The following is a 15,871-nucleotide window of genomic DNA, read 5'->3' as shown; positions in this document are numbered from 1 at the left end:
GCGGCAACCCCCAACACCTGCTCGCAACATCCCTCCCCATCACAAGCCACTGCTCGGGCTCCTCTGGGCACAGGCAGGGAGCGCCCTCCTTCCAGCACCTAGTGAGCACTTTCTAGCTATGACATTGTCTGACGTCAGGATCTTTTCCTGCTCTGGAATTCATGCATTAAACCAGATGTGATTCTGTCCTGTGTGGCTGTTCTGTGCTGTCATTAGATGGGACAGGGACAAGAATAAGTTATGGTCACCGTCTTGGTCACAGAGTTCTTAGCTGCAAATGACAAACCTGCCCCAGTCTGTGCAAGCAGGAAAGGAATTTATTAAAGATGACAGGCAGCTCACAGTCTTTGTGGAAGGCCAGAGACATAGGCTTGGTTGCATAAGACCAGATAGATGCCCCCCCCCACTTCCATCCCCACTGCTGATGGCTCCAGCAAGACCTCTGCCCCTCATGCCACTGCCACTGTGGCGTCTGCCACCAGCACTCACTCCTGGGGGGCTCTGTGTGATGCCAGTTTTCATGCGTCGTCTTTAAGGGGGTCTTGCTCAGTGTGTCTGATTGTGGAGCTGAGGTCACAAGCCTGTGACAAGGATGCCAGGACAGCAAGTCCTAGCTGCTACTTAGGTATGATGGGACTCACATCGTGTGAGATTCTTCAAACCTGGTGTTTCAAAAGAAACCGAGAGGCCACAAACGATGATGATTGTGCCCCTGACTTCCAGGAACTTAGAGTCTATGACGGGCAGTTCAAACGTTTGCAGGTGAAAGCGGAAGTGTGTGCGGGCCCCCTGGTGAGAGGGGAGGCAGCCCCTCACAGGAGCAGGAGAGCTACCCCAAACAGGTGTCTGGGTACTAAGACTTATTTTAGGAGTGGTGGCAGATGGCACTGGAAAGGATCACCATGGTCAGCTCGGAAGAGCTTTGAGAGCCATTTGGTCAAGAGACCCGAACTTCTGTGGGTAGAGGAAAACCCAGGTTGAAATTTTAGGCACTGTGGCAAGCTGTGGGGGGGATCATTTGGGGATTAAATGGTGTTATGGCTTGAATTATATTCCCCTCAAATTCATATGTTGGAATCCTAAGCCCCAGGGCCTCAGAATGTGACTGTATTGGAGGTAGGGCCTTTAAAGAGGTAATTAAAACAACATAACGTCATTCAAGTGGGCCCTAATCCAACATGACTGGTGTCCTTAAAAGAAGCAGAGGCCAGGACACAGATGCCCACAGAGGAAGACACAGGAGGAAAATGATCAACTGCAAACCAGGAGAGAGGTTTGCAGAAGAAATCAACCCTGCTGATAACTTGATCTCAGACTCCTAGCCTCCAGGATTGTGAGAAAATACATTTCTGCTGTTTAAGCCACCCAGTCTGAGATATTTTGTTATGGCGGCCGGAGCAAACTGATACAGATGGTAAGTCCCTGAAATATATCAGGACGTTCTGTTCGTTGCTGCTCCCGAGAGGCCATTGTGGGCGTGATGAGGGCAAGCAGAGTTTTTTAGAAGAGCACGGTGGAACAAAGAAGGAAAGCTGGCTTGTAGTAGCAGGGAGTAAACACTTAAGAGTCAAGAAGAGTTTTAGAAAGTCCAGGCTGTCTGAGCCCATGTGGCCTGTCTGGAGAAACCTGGCTGCAGGGTGCTGCGTCCTCATACCGCGGAGAGTGGCTTGGGGCACTTCTGATCTCTCAAAATAGACCTCAGGCTGCCAACTGGACTGACCACTCTTCTGCCTCCTTGAAGCCCAGCTTCACCACTTGGCTATGTGGCTGGCATCTCTGAGCCTCTATTTCTTTGTGTGTGAAATCAAACCAGACAACATGCTTTGTGCCCAACCACCCACCAAGTGGGAGGCGAAGGCTCAGGAAAGGGGAATTCTCTTCCTCTGCTCTTTCCCGTCAAGGGCAAATGCGTATCGAGGGTGGGAACAGCAAGGGTAAACATATAATTGGGGTGGAGATCTGATTGATGAATAACTCATAAATCATCTGAAACCATAGTTTCCTGTTGATAACCAACCCTCTGTAAACAGTGACTGTGTCCTTGGCGTGTTACCTTTCCTAACAACACCAAATGTATGGTTGCCAGCTCCTATATAAGCTTGACATGACTTTCCCTGGATGCATGTGCCTGTAAGGACTCCTGCTCATCACAATGGTAGGTAGCTGGTTTCATCCCTAAAGGCCAGGAAAAAAAAAAGGATCTATAGTCCTTATTTTAATATGCTGTGATGTGTGTTTCTGCCGGAGAGTATTTAACAGTAAATGTGACCTGGTGAAGAATCTTCTATAGATGATTTACAATACAATGTGTAGTAGAATGAGAGTCTGGGAGCTTGGGAACATCTTCATGAATTTAGCACCATTTCTGCTCTCTGAAGTCTGCTATTTCTTCCAGGAATTTGGGGATTCAATTGGGTTTCATCTGTGTCTCTAAATCTTGGGCCCTGAGTGAGTGATCTGTGAAATGAAATCTGATTTCAGAGCTACAGCACTGCATGGTTTTACAGATAAGGAACCTGAAGCTGGGGAGAGAAGAAGCTGCCGTGGGGGTCTCTCCATGAGCCAGGAAGGGAGCTGAGCTGTGAACCCAGGAGTCCTTCTCCCTGGGCCGGTGGTTCCCAAACTTGGCTGTGCAGTGGGATCACCTGGGGATCGTTGAAAAATACTGGTACTTGATTCCCATCACAGATACTCTGATCTAATTGGTCTGCAGTGAAGCCCGAGAAAGCAGGGTTTTTCAAAGCTGCCCGTGTGATTTTAAAGCAAAGTTTGGGAACCGTTACCCTAGGCCCTTTTTACTGTATCGTGTTGTATTAAGAAAAAATTTTGTGTCAGAATAGATAAAAACTTATCTTCCTTTCTGTCTTTAATTCCAACTTGATCTTTTAAAAAGTATCCTTGGCTAGAGCCAGTAAAAGGGAATGAACTGGGCTGCTCTCCTGGTACAAAGGAAGAGGGAGGCAGCGGCCAATAGGCAGAAGTAGACAAGTGGGGTTGGAGACGGTCCTCTCTCGGGCCGCGCCTCAGAGACTGCATTGAGACAGAGCTGGGAATAGCAGGGAAACAGTGCGATCCTCCCTGCTCCACTCAGACCCCTTCCTCCAGCCTCAGAGTGAACTTTGTAAGCCATGGCCCCAAGCCATGCCACTGCCCTGCCTAAGACCCCCTTGAACACACCTGACTCTGGATTGGACAGGGCAAGGCTCTCCAAGGAGCAGCAACTTACCTAAAGAGACACAATTTCTAGGGGCATCGCCAGCCTGCTTCACCCCAAGGCCAGGCATAAAGCTGCACCATTTAGAAAATAGAATGGGATGGGAGCATATAGCTCAGTGGTAGAGCGTCTGCTTAGCATGCACTAGGTCCCCGGTTCAATCTCCAGGACCTCCATTAAAAAATAATAATAGTTTAAAAAACAAATAAATAAATAAACCTAATTACCCATTCCCTGCTCGTCCCCCTTAAAAACCCCAGAAAATAGAATAAATGCCATCTTCTGTGCCTGCACGTATTAGAGGCTCGTGTTCACTGAAGACAGGAAAGGAAGCAAAGAGGAGTGGGAGGGAAGGTGGAAGAATAGAATCCCGGAACAGGAAGGAACTTTAGAGCCTTTCTGCTCAGGGGAGTTCCTCAGGCCAGCAGTGCTAGCGCTGCCTGGGAGCTTGCTAGAAATGAGGACTCTTTAGCCCCAGTGAAGCAGAATCTGCTTTTTATTTAACAAGATCTCCCAGGGATTCATATGCACATTAAAGCAGCACTGGTTTGCATCATTTTTCTTGTGCGTCTCACCTGGGAGACTCTGTAAAGATTCAAAGACACTGATGTTATCCTTCTTCAGTGAGCTTGAGAATGGGGTCCCTTATTTGCAACCTAGGTGATTCTGAGACACACTCAAGTTGAGGAACTTCTCTTTTTACAAGGGAGGAAACTGAGGCTGGGGTGGGGAGAGAGGGGCAGGCTATTTGTGAGATAGTGCAATTGGTTAACTTCAAAACTGAATAATTCGTTCCCCCCCCGCCCCCCGCCCCGTCACCATTTTTGGACTCCATCCTCTAGTCATTCAATCAGGGGCCTCTTCTCAGAGCTGCAGCACATCTGGGAATCCTGCACCTCTCACTCACCCTGGGCTGCAGTCCTGGCTCACGCCTATTGACTCCACTGTTCCGTGACTGGGTGAAACCGGACCTCCAAGATTCCTGTGATCACCACTACCCGCAGGGGCCACCTTTCTGGATGAAGGGAGCAGAAATGTTGTCAATAAGGCTGGCCTTTTCTTTCTTTTTTTTTTTTTTTGAGAAAAGAATTCAGATTTTCACAATGATCTTAAGGTGAAGATTATGCAAAATAATGAAACAGAGAGAGCAGGTGCAGCCTCAAGTTCCGGTGTAAACTAAATGTGTGGAGGGTTTCTTGTCAGAATGGATTTTATTTCTTTTGGTTATAAAATCAAAGCATTTAACTGTAGACAATTTAGAAAACAATTTCGAAAAGAAGAGGTAAAGTCGAAAGAAGAAAATTGTCATAATCTGTCAACTCAAAGATCACTTGTTGGAACGTGGTATAAAACCTTCAGTCTCTTCCTGAGCATCTGAGCATCTCCCTCTCTATGTATCTTTTTACGTTAGACTATTGTTTTGTTCATTGTATCATTTCACTTAATGATATATAGTTATCATTTGCTCATGTCCTTTCATATTCTCTTACCTCCTCCGTTCACTTGTTTCTTTTCTGAACCACCATGTTCTCAACGAGCCCTGAGCATTTTGATTATTTCCATTTTCCCATGGCTGTGAGCATCCTTGAGAAGTATATCTCTTTCTTTCTCTGTGCTGTTCTTCTTAGGATGAAGTCTTAGAAGTGAAAAAGTGAAGTCGAATGTTGCAAACAGTTTTTTTCTTTTTTCCAGTTTATTATTTTTCTTAAATTAAAAAAAATTGAAGTATAGTTGATTCATAATGTTGTGTTAGTTTCTGGTGTACAGCAAAGTGATTCAGTTATAAATAACAGTTTTAAGAATTTGGACATACACTATCAAATTGCTCTCTGTAAAAATTGTTCCAATGGCAACCATCCTTGGGCCTTTTACTTCCCACATATGCTTCTATTTCCCTCTGGGTATTAGAAATTAAATAATTATTCTTGCCACCCCATTATGATTCTATTTTATCTATATAGTTACATTTCTCGTGTTATTGGTAAGTTGAACTTTCTCACGTATTTATTAACCTTTCTATTCAGGCGTGTGGGAAATGTTACTTTATTTCCTTTGCCATTTTTTTGACTAGGATGTTTCTCTTTTTCCCATTGATGTTTTAAAAACTCTTTATATAAATTCAAATTTGGTAATTGCTTTTTAATTTTGTTTAAGACTTACACCTTTTACATATTCAAGTCTATTTCCTTTTTCTTTTATGCTTAGAATAAGATATTTACCTATGTATCTGTAATTAGCTTATGATCTTATTGTAAAAATGTAACTTTTGAATCCTTTTGGAATTTATTTTATTGTGGGAACTAAAGTAGGGAATTAACTTTGTTTCTTCATCAGATAGTTCACCACTTGTTCTAATACCATTTATTGAATAATTATTCTCTACAGATTTCAAAGATTAGGTTTATTTTATAGTAAACTTATATATTTTTAAAAATTTGTTTATAAATATGTGTATATACCCATACTTTCTGGGTTTTCTATTTTGTTCCCTTTATCTTTCTATTCTTACATTATTAATGCACTATTTCATGTAGCATTAGTTCATAATTAATTTTAGGCAGTTTACAAAATAAGTACCCTCACCTCATCTTCCTTTTTAAAAAGTTCTTGGAAATTTCCACCTTAAAGTTTGTTTGTTTGCTTATCTTACTCATCTCAAAATGATGACAAGACACTTTCCTTTGTCCTACACATCCAGTATTAGCCTAGAGGAGCTGATATGTTCATGCAGCCATCAATGATGCCTATATCATCTGGAAAATGCAGTTCTTAGCCTTGTGGTCTAAGACTCCAACTAACCCAGTTAGCTCCAGCAAGTCTCCTATTGTGTTTTCTTTGTCTCTGTATCTTTGTCAATGTTTTATTATATTCCTGAACTCTTTCACTCATTTCTGTCCTTTAAATTATACATACTCTGCAAAGCAGCTAAAAATTGCCTACCCACAAGGGCTTCCTGAATCTCCTCTGTAATAAAATTGCACACTTTCATTATCGCTCTATGACATTTGACTCACATTTAAGTTTTTCTCCAGTTGATTTTAGTAACTTCTGTAGGTCTTACTCCTCTGCTAGATTACCCGAGAGTAGCAGCTCCACCTTCAAAGCACCTGTCAGAACCCTGCAGGGGTCTCCATACAGGACACTTAGTCAGTGTTTACCGACTGAATTTATTCATTCTCCTTCCCTGACCCTTCTTCCCATTACAGAATGCTATTCTGGTCAGCCTCTTGGTTTTAGCCACCTTGGTGACTTTATGCAATACTCAGTGCTTTATCATCCCTAACCAGAACTCTGGATCTAATGGTAAGTCCTAAGTTTTCAATGTTTATTATTTTATTGCATCCTGGTAGATGTAACCTGTTGGCAGATGAATGCCCTTAAATCTACACAAGAGAGAGGGTTAGGGCAGATATAGAAATGGAGAAGAATTAAGGACTTCAACTTAACCATTTATATAAGACAGTGCTTCTCAATCCTAGAATTGAGAATTGCCTGGGGAGCTTTTGAAACTTAGCAGTGTGCAGGCCCCATTCAAGACCAGGAGCTACACACTTAAAAGCTTCTTGGTTGACTCCTACATGCAACTAGGATTGAGAATCATTGATTATTCCAGTACTTCTCAGACTTCAGTATGCATGTAAACCCTCTGGGAATCCTACTGAAATACAGGTTCTGATTCTATGGGCCTAGAGTGGGCATGAGGGTCTCCATGTCTCACAGTCCCAGGTGGTGCTGATGTCACCGGTCCCTCAAACACACCTGAACCTCCTCGGATCTAGAGCAGTGGTTCTCATTCTTGTTAAACATCTGGACCATTTAGGGGGAGCTTTCTGAAAATATGGCAGCCTGGGCCCCATGCCCAGAGATTCTGATCTGATTGGTCTGGGTTGGGACCTGGCACAGGGCTTTTTTTTTTTTTTTTTTTAATTTTTTAAATGCCCAAGATGTCTCACATGTGCATTTGGGGTTGAGAACCAAAGCAAAAGGAAGTGGAGAAATGAGGCATTTATCTGGAGATAATCCAGACGGGAAAAAAAAAAATCACCCTAAGTACCACTAGGCTCATAATAGCTAACTGATTAAAGAGGGAGGGGCTTATTTTGTCTTGAAATGTCTGTTCTGAAGCCAAATCTGGATGGATTCAAGCTTGCTGTAAGAAAACATGACCAGTGGCATGAGCTCAGCTGCCCTGGAGTTGAGCCATGAGTGAACACAAGAGCACTTTTCTGAGACGACTTTAAAATCATTAAGATTCTCCATCTCTAGGAAGGGTGCAGAGGGCAGGGGCTGGCCCCAGTGCCCCACAAGCCTTGTTCTGGTTGCATGATTTGGGGACCCCACTGACGATGCCACATGTATTCTTTTAGAATGCAAGGATCTCGATGGAATCACACACCCTCTGGACTCCCAGTGGAAGACTGAGAACTGTGAAGAGTGTTCTTGCAGCCAGAATGGAATTAACTGTTGCAGCCTGTAAGTCTCAAGCCAGCAGGGCCAAGAAGAAGGTGTAGCCACTGCTGGGATGCTGCCTAAGGAACGGTTTCTCCTTCTTTCAAAATCCCATCCTGAAGGAAGTTGAGTTTTCAGTCCTCTTTCTTTCTTTTCTTTTAAAAAATCGTGGTAAAATACACATAACATAAAATTTAGCATTTTAACCATTTTTAAAAGTAAAATCAGTGGCATTTAAGTTCATTCACGATTTCGTACACCCATCTTCACCATCCGTGTCCGGAACTTCTTCATCTTCCCAAACTGAAACTCCGTGTCCATTAATAAACAACTCTTCACTTCCTTCTCAACCCCAGTTCCTGCCAACCACCATTCTACTCTCTATCTCTATGACTTTGACAACCCTGAGTGGAATTGTCAAGTATTTGTGCTTTTATGACTGGTTATCAGGAAGGAATAAGACTTTTCTCTACACTTCAATGGTTCTTCTGGCTAAGAATTAAATTGACATGAGATAGATTAACAGGAGAAAATCAAGTTTAATTTCATATATATGGGAATGCCACATACATGAGAGGTTTAGAATCAGAATCCTGAAAAGCAGGTAAAATGAAGTCTATATGCCAACCTGAGCTAAGGAAGGGAGAGGCGCTTGAGGCTTCCAAGGACAGGAGGGTCATTCACAGGATGGTGAGATTAAGAATAGATATTTGGTAATTAGATGTTTACTCTGACACATAGATGGGGCCATTTAGATAAATTTACCTCTGGTAGTAGCTCTTTTCTGGGAAGGATCCTCAATTTAAATTCTCCTAGGAAGTTGAGGGTGGGGAGCAGAAGTTTCTCTTGAACTTGCAGGGTGTCTACTGTCTTTAGCTGAAGATAATCCTCATGCAAAAGTGGCACATTTGGGGGAGGCTCATTCTGAACCCCCATACTGGCTTATTTCAGTATAATGTCCTCAAGGATCATCTATATTGTAACATGTCTCAGAATTTCCTTCTTTTTGAAGGCTGAATAATGTTTCAATCACATTTTGTATATCCACACATCTGTTGATGGACATTTGGGTTGTTTCCACCTCAATCTCATTTCTTTTAACTTATTTTTGAATCTCAATAAATATCTTTATTATTAAATACCTATATCCATATGGGTTGCTGAAGACAGGAAAGGACACTCAACAGACTGAAGCTAGTCTGGAAGTGAGCTGGTTTTCACTTCAGCCTTGCTTGGTCTGTGGCCATTTGCGAGAACAGGAGTGGCTCTGAACACAGGCAGAGGGAATGATGTGAGGAGTGGAGTGAGTGAGCTTTGTATTCTAAACCTGAAGTTGCTTCACTGCTCGAGTTTAACTCAAGTCAGCCCAAGGGTTGAGCAGGTGTTTTTCTGCTGGGTGATTGTGGACACCAAAGCCACACTGGTACTTGGGCCAATAAATCAGAGAGTACTTGCAGCATGGCCCTAATTTTCCTGTTTCCTCGGCAACTGCATCCAAACTAGCCAGTCCATCTCCACTCCTTCCTACCCCCGCCCCCAAACCCATCTGAGGTCTTCATGTCAAACTTGGCCTATAGTGTTTTTTTTTTTTAACATTTTTTATTGATTTATAATCATTTTACAATGTTGTGTCAAATTCCATTGTAGAGCACAAATTTTCAATTATACATGAACATATATATATTCCTTGTCACATTCCTTTCTCTGTGAGCTACCATAAGATCTTGTATATATTTCCCTGTGCTATACAGTATAATCTTGTTTATTGGCCTATAGTGTTTTGCAAGAACAGAATTGGCTTTGGTGACAGAGGCATTGGCATAAAATAGTGTTTCCCAAACTTGCCTGAAATCACAGAATCATCTGGGAAAGTTGATGAAATACAGATTCCTGGAGCCCATCCCCAAACCTACTAAGTCAGAATCTATAGGAGGTTAAGCAATTTGAACTTTGGCAAGTGCCTCTGAGAATCTCATGATACCACCAGGGAGCAGAAAGAAGATTGAGTGCTTGACCAGAATCAGAACATACAAGTGCTGCTGAAGTTTAAGTGCCTTGAAAGTTCTGAATACATTTGTCGAGATGCGCCCTGCTAAGTGCTTAAGGGAGCAAAAGGAACACCAGGTCAGGAAACTGTATGTCTGGCTGCCTGAAGCAGGTTCGCAGGTATTGCCTTGGCTGGGTGACTGCATATTACAACAGACTTTGATTTTTTGCCCCCAGAAATTTGATATTGTCTTTGTATCAAGTGTCAACGGGACTCTGGAGTGTGATTGTGTCGGCCAGGTTAAAGCCTAGTGAGCCATTCCTCCCTGACATGGGAGTACACCTCCAGAGTGTAGCATCCGTGACACCCGGATTTGACACTCCCTACCCTGGTCATTGCTACATCATCACAGCCACGTCAGTATGACCCTCTTCTAGGGGTCCTGTGGACCTAGTGTAGAAAAAGAGTGAAGTGGGAAGAGGCTCAATGCTGGAGTCAGAGCAACTGAGTCTGAATCTCCCTTCCCTTGCATACCATCTGTGTGACCCTGTATAAGTTTCTTAATCTCTCTGAGCCTCAGTTGCCTCACTGTAAAATAGGGATAATCATGTGGACATAAGAATTTTTTTTTATTTTTTTTAACATTTTTTATTGATTTATAATCATTTTACAATGAGTCAAATTCCAATGTTCAGCACAATTTTTCAGTCATTCATGGACTCATACACACTCATTGTCACATTTTTTTCTCTGTGAGTTATCATAACATTTTGTGTATATTTCCCTGTGCTATACAGTGTAATCTTGTTTATCTATTCTACAATTTTGAAATCCCAGGCTATCCCTTCCCACCCTCCACCCCCCGGTAACCACAAGTCTGTATTCTCTGTCTGTGAGTCTATTTCTGTCCTGTATTTACACTTTGTTTTTGTTTGTTTGTTTTTGTTTTTGTTTTTTTAGATTCCACATATGAGCGATCTCATATGGTATTTTTCTTTCTCTTTCTGGCTTACTTCACTTAGAATGACATTCTCCAGGAGCATCCATGTTGCTGCAAATGGCATTATCTTGTCGGTTTTTATGGCTGAGTAGTATTCCATTGTATAAATATACCACATCTTCTTTATCCAGTCACCTGTTGATGGACATTTAGGCTGTTTCCATGTTTTGGCTATTGTAAATAGTGCTGCTATGAACATTGGGGTGCAGGTGTCATCCTGAAGTAGATTTCCTTCTGGACACAAACCCAGGAGTGGGATTCCTGGGTCATATGGTAAGTCTATTCCTAGTCTTTTGAGGAATCTCCACACTGTTTTCCATAGTGGCTGCACCAAACTGCATTCCCACCAGCAGTGTAGGAGGGTTCCCCTTTCTCCACAGCCTCTCCAGCATTTGTCATTTGTGGATTTTTGAATGACGGCCATTCTGACTGGTGTGAGATGATACCTCATTGTAGTTTTGATTTGCATTTCTCTGATAATTAATGATATTGAGCATTTTTTCATGTGCTTTTTGATCATTTGTATGCCTTCCTTGGAGAATTGCTTGTTTAGGTCTTCTGCCCATTTTTGGATTGGGTTGTTTATTTTTTCTTATTGAGTCGTATGAGCTGCTTATATATTCTGGAGATCAAGCCTTTGTCGGTTTCACTTGCAAAAATTTTCTCCCATTCCGTAGGTTTTCTTGTTTTACTTCTGGTTTCCTTTGCTGTGCAGAAGCTTGTAAGTTTCATTAGGTCCCATTTGTTTATTCTTGCTTTTATTTCTTCTAGGAGAAAATTTTTTAAACGTATGTCAGATAATGTTTTGCCTATGTTTTCCTCTAGGAGGTTTATTGTATCTTGTCTTATGTTTAAGTCTTTAATCCATTTTGAGTTGATTTTTGTATATGGTGTAAGGGAGTGTTCTAGCTTCATTGTTTTACATGCTGCTGTCCAGTTTTCCCAACACCATTTGCTGAAGAGACTGTCTTTATTCCATTGTATATTCTTGCCTCCTTTGTCGAAGATGAGTTGACCAAAAGTTTGTGGGTTCATTTCTGGGCTCTCTATTCTGTTCCATTGGTCTGTATGTCTGTTTTGGTACCAATACCATGCTGTCTTGATGACTGTAGCTCTATAGTATTGTCTGAAGTCTGGGAGAGTTATTCCTCCAGCCTCTTTCTTTCTCTTCAGTAATGCTTTGGCAATTCTAGGTCTTTGATGGTTCCATATAAATTTTATTATGATTTGTTCTAGTTCTGTGAAATATGTCCTGGGTAATTGGATAGGGATTGCATTAAATCTGTAGATTGCCTTGGGCAGTGTGACCATTTTAACAATATTGATTCTTCCAATCCAAGAGCATGGAATATCTTTCCATTTTTTAAAGTCTTCTTTAATTTCTTTCATCAGTGGTTTATAGTTTTCTGTGTATAATTCTTTCACCTCCTTGGTTAGATTTATTCCCAGATATTTTATTACTTTGGGTGCTATTTTAAAGGGGATTGTTTCTTTACTTTCTTATTCTGTTGATTTATCGTTAGTGTAAAGAAATGCAACTGATTTTTGAATGTTAATTTTGTAACCTGCTACCTTGCTGAATTCTTCAATCAGCTCTAGTAGCTTTTGTGTGGACCTTTTAGGGTTTTCTATATATAGTAACATGTCATCAACATATAATGACACTTTTACCTCTTCTTTTCCAATTTGGATCCCTTTTATTTCTTTCTCTTGCCTGACTGCTGTGGCTAGGACTTCCAGGACTATGTTGAATAGGAGTGGTGATAGTGGGCATCCTTGTCTTGTCCCAGATTTTAGTGGGAAGCTTTTGAGTTTTTCACCTTTGAGTACTATGCTGGCTGTAGGTTTGTCATATATAGCTTTTATTATGTTGAGATATGTTCCCTCTATACCCACTTTGGCGAGAGTTTTTATCATAAATGGGTGTTGAATTTTATCAAATGCTTTTTCTGCATCGATTGAGATGATCATGTGGTTTTTGTCCTTTCTCTTGTTGATGTGATGTATTACATTGATTGATTTGCGTATGTTGAACCAGCCTTGTGTCCCTGGGATGAACCCCACTTGGTCATGATGTATAATCTTTTTATGTGTTGTTGGATTCTACTTGCTAAAATTTTGGTGAGGATTTTGGCTTCTATGTTCATCAGTAATATTGGCCTATAATTCTCTTTTTTTGTAGTGTCTTTGCCTGGTTTTGGTATCAGGGTGATGGTGGCTTCATAGAATGAGTTTGGGAGTATTCCCTCCTTTTCAATTGTCTGGAAGAGTTTGAGAAGGACTGGTATGAGTTCTTCTTTGTATGTTTGGTAGAATTCCCCGGTGAAGCCGTCCGGTCCTGGACTTTTATTTGTAGGGAGGTTTTTAATTGCTATTTCTATTTCCTTTCTAGTGATCGGATTGTTCAAGTGTTCAGATTCTTCTTGATTCAGTTTTGGTGGACAGTATGTTTCCAGAAACTTGTCCATTTCCTCTAGGTTATCCAGTTTGGTTCCATATAGTTTTTCATAATATTCTCGTATGATATTCTGTATTTCTATTTTGTTTGTTGTAATTTCTCCATTTTCCTTTCTTATTTTGCTAATTTGTGCTCTCTCTTTTTTCTTCTTTGTGAGTTTGGCCAGAGGTTTGTCGATTTTATTTACTTTTTCAAAAAACCAGCTTTTGGTTTGGCTGATTTTTTCTATGGTCTTGTTAATCTCTATTGTATTTAATTCCCCTCTGATCTTTATTATTTCGTTCCTTCTGCTGCTTTTTGGGGCTTTTTGTTCTTCTTTTTCTAATTCATTCAGGTGGTGGGTTAAATTGTTTATTTGAGATTGTTCTTCTTTTTTGAGGAAGGCCTGTATCGCTATAAACTTCCCTCTTAGCACTGCCTTTGCTGTGTCCCATAGGTTTTGAGTGGTTGTGCTTTCATTATCATTTGTCTCAAGGTATTTTTTAATTTCAGCTTTGATTTCCTCATTGATCCATTGTTTTTTCAATAACATATTGTTTAATCTCCATGCTTTCCTTTTTTTCTCCTTTGTTTCTCTGTTGTTGATTTCCAGTTTCATGGCATTGTGGTCAGTAAAGATGCTTGAGATAATTTCTATCTTCTTAAAATTGTTGAGGTTTCTTTTGTGCCCAAGTATATGATCGATCCTGGAAAATGTTCCATGTGCACTTGAAAAGAATGTATATCCTATTTTTGGGGGGTGTAATGCTCTGAAAATATCCACCAAATCTAGTTTTTCTATTGTAGTATTTAATTTCTCTGTTGCCTTGTTTATTTTCTGTCTGGAAGATCTATCTAGTGATGTTAATGCAGTGTTAAAATCTCCAACTATGATTGTATTCCCATCAATATCCCCCTTTATCTCTGTTAGTAATTCTTGTATGTACTTAGGTGCTCCTATATTGGGTGCATATATATTAACGAGTGTAATATCCTCATCTTGTATCACTCCTATAATCATTATAAAATGTCCTTCTTTATCTTTCTTTATGGCCTTTGTTTTAAAGTCTATTTTGTCTGAAATCAGTACTGCAACACCTGCTTTTTTGGCTTTTCCATTTGCATGGAATATCCTTTTCCATCCTTTCACTCTCAATCTATACGTGTCCTTCTCCCTAAAGTGGGTCTCTTGTATGCAGCATATTGAAGGTTCTTGCTTTATTATCCAGTCTGCCACTCTATGTCTTTTGACTGGAGCATTTAGTCCATTAACATTTACAGTAATTAATGATAGATGTGTGTTTATTGCCATTTTGAACTTATCTTTGCAGTTGAATTGGTATATCCTCTTTGTTCCTTTCTTCTTCCTTTTGTGGTTTGGTAATTTTCCTTTGTATTTTCATGGATTTTATTTAATTTTTGTGACTCCTTTGTAAATTTTGGACATAAGAATTAAATGAGATCCTGAACATAAAGTCATTAATGTAATGAATGTTTAATGCCTTCTCTATGCCAGTCATGTGTCCCTCTAGCCTGGGACAGTAACTGACACCTAGTGGCCACTTCTTGAGCAGGGAGGATAAGCCGAGTTAGGCTGGAGCAAGCTACTAGACCCCAGAGAAGCTCAGCTCTGTCTCTGAGACTGTCGGGACTTGCTGTGGTCTTGTGCATGCAGAATGGAATTTAGCAAAATGTTAAAATAGTCTGTGTTCACAAACCAGGTTCTGTGTATTTGGGTGCACGGTCCTGAAGGTGGCCCTTTGGGGTTTCCAGCCAAGGGGTGACCTTAAGTCGGTGAGAGGCACCCCAGACACTTGGAGTATGGGCTGCTTCTGGCACAGAATGGGCCCTGGGGAGGCTGGGCATCTGATTCCTTCTAACAGGTCTTATTCTTGTCTCAATGACAGTATTGCTGTACCTGTGGATTATGACACAGAAAAGTGCAAGAAAGTCTTCAACAAGGAGACGTGCAGCTATAAAGTAGTGGAACGCGACAACCCAGAAAATCCCTGTGCTGTCAGCCAATGGGTGTTATAATGTTCTTCTCATGGGCCCAGAGCTCCCAGCCAGATCTTATCCTCCTCTGGCCTCTATGAATCTATGATTGCATAATCCTACTTACCAGTAAAAACTTTTTTGAGCAAACACTTGAATTTGTGTATACTTTTAATTTATAAATCATGCATACATTGATATAATGCACATTAAAAAGCACGCAAACATTTAAAGGGGACAAAAACCAATGCGAATGAAAGTTATAACATTTTCCCTCCTCTCCAGTGGAACACTGTGCCTCCCCAACTCGAGACCACTGCTGCTGCTTCTCTTGCTTCTGCTGTATCTGCTCTCTGCTGCCCCCATGCCCCACTATCTGGTGAACAATTCAGAAAACGTGTTTTCAAGATGAAATCAGATCCTTTATTTTCTGGGAGATATTCACGTTCATCCTTCCTTCCACTTCTGCAGAGCATGTCCTCCTGCTGTGTCCCTCACAGACATCTGTGTTTGCCTGAGGTTAGAGCAGCTTAGAGCAGGATAGCCTGGAAGAAGTGCTTCCAGGACCACATGCAGCCCAATGGGGTATTAAAAGGTCCTGCCATGTGGATGAAGGATGGTTTGGGTGCAGACCTCCGGTATCAGTCCTCAAAACTTAGGGACTTAAGAGGGGAGCATATAGTTCAGCACGCACAAGGTCCTGGGTTCAATCCCCAGTACCTCCATTAAATAAATAAATAAACCTAAAGACCCCCCCCCAAATTTAACCAAAAACAAAACAATAACAAC

The 15,871-nt window shown here is 41.2% G+C and overlaps 1 protein-coding gene across 2 annotated transcripts; it reads left to right on the top strand.

The window, feature by feature from the left end:
* Window positions 1-1,235: 1,235 nt before the first annotated feature.
* On the top strand, window positions 1,236-15,240 carry MSMB (microseminoprotein beta). Of its 2 annotated transcripts, none has more exons than XM_010963510.3 (4): window positions 1,236-1,414; window positions 6,421-6,517; window positions 7,582-7,687; window positions 14,995-15,240. In XM_010963510.3, exons 1-4 carry the CDS (start codon window positions 1,412-1,414, stop codon window positions 15,122-15,124), a joined length of 336 nt encoding a protein of 111 aa, XP_010961812.1. In that variant the 5' UTR covers window positions 1,236-1,411; the 3' UTR covers window positions 15,125-15,240. The 2 variants fall into 2 exon arrangements, with proteins under 2 accessions (XP_010961812.1, XP_010961813.1); XM_010963511.3 differs by lacking the exon at window positions 1,236-1,414 and adding an exon at window positions 2,060-2,155.
* Window positions 15,241-15,871: the final 631 nt, after the last annotated feature.

Source organism: Camelus bactrianus, chromosome 11 (genome assembly GCF_048773025.1).
Source record: "Camelus bactrianus isolate YW-2024 breed Bactrian camel chromosome 11, ASM4877302v1, whole genome shotgun sequence".
Classification (NCBI taxonomy): domain Eukaryota; kingdom Metazoa; phylum Chordata; class Mammalia; order Artiodactyla; family Camelidae; genus Camelus; species Camelus bactrianus.
The sequence above is the reverse complement of the archived record's forward strand: the minus strand, read 5'-3'. Positions and strand labels throughout refer to the sequence as shown.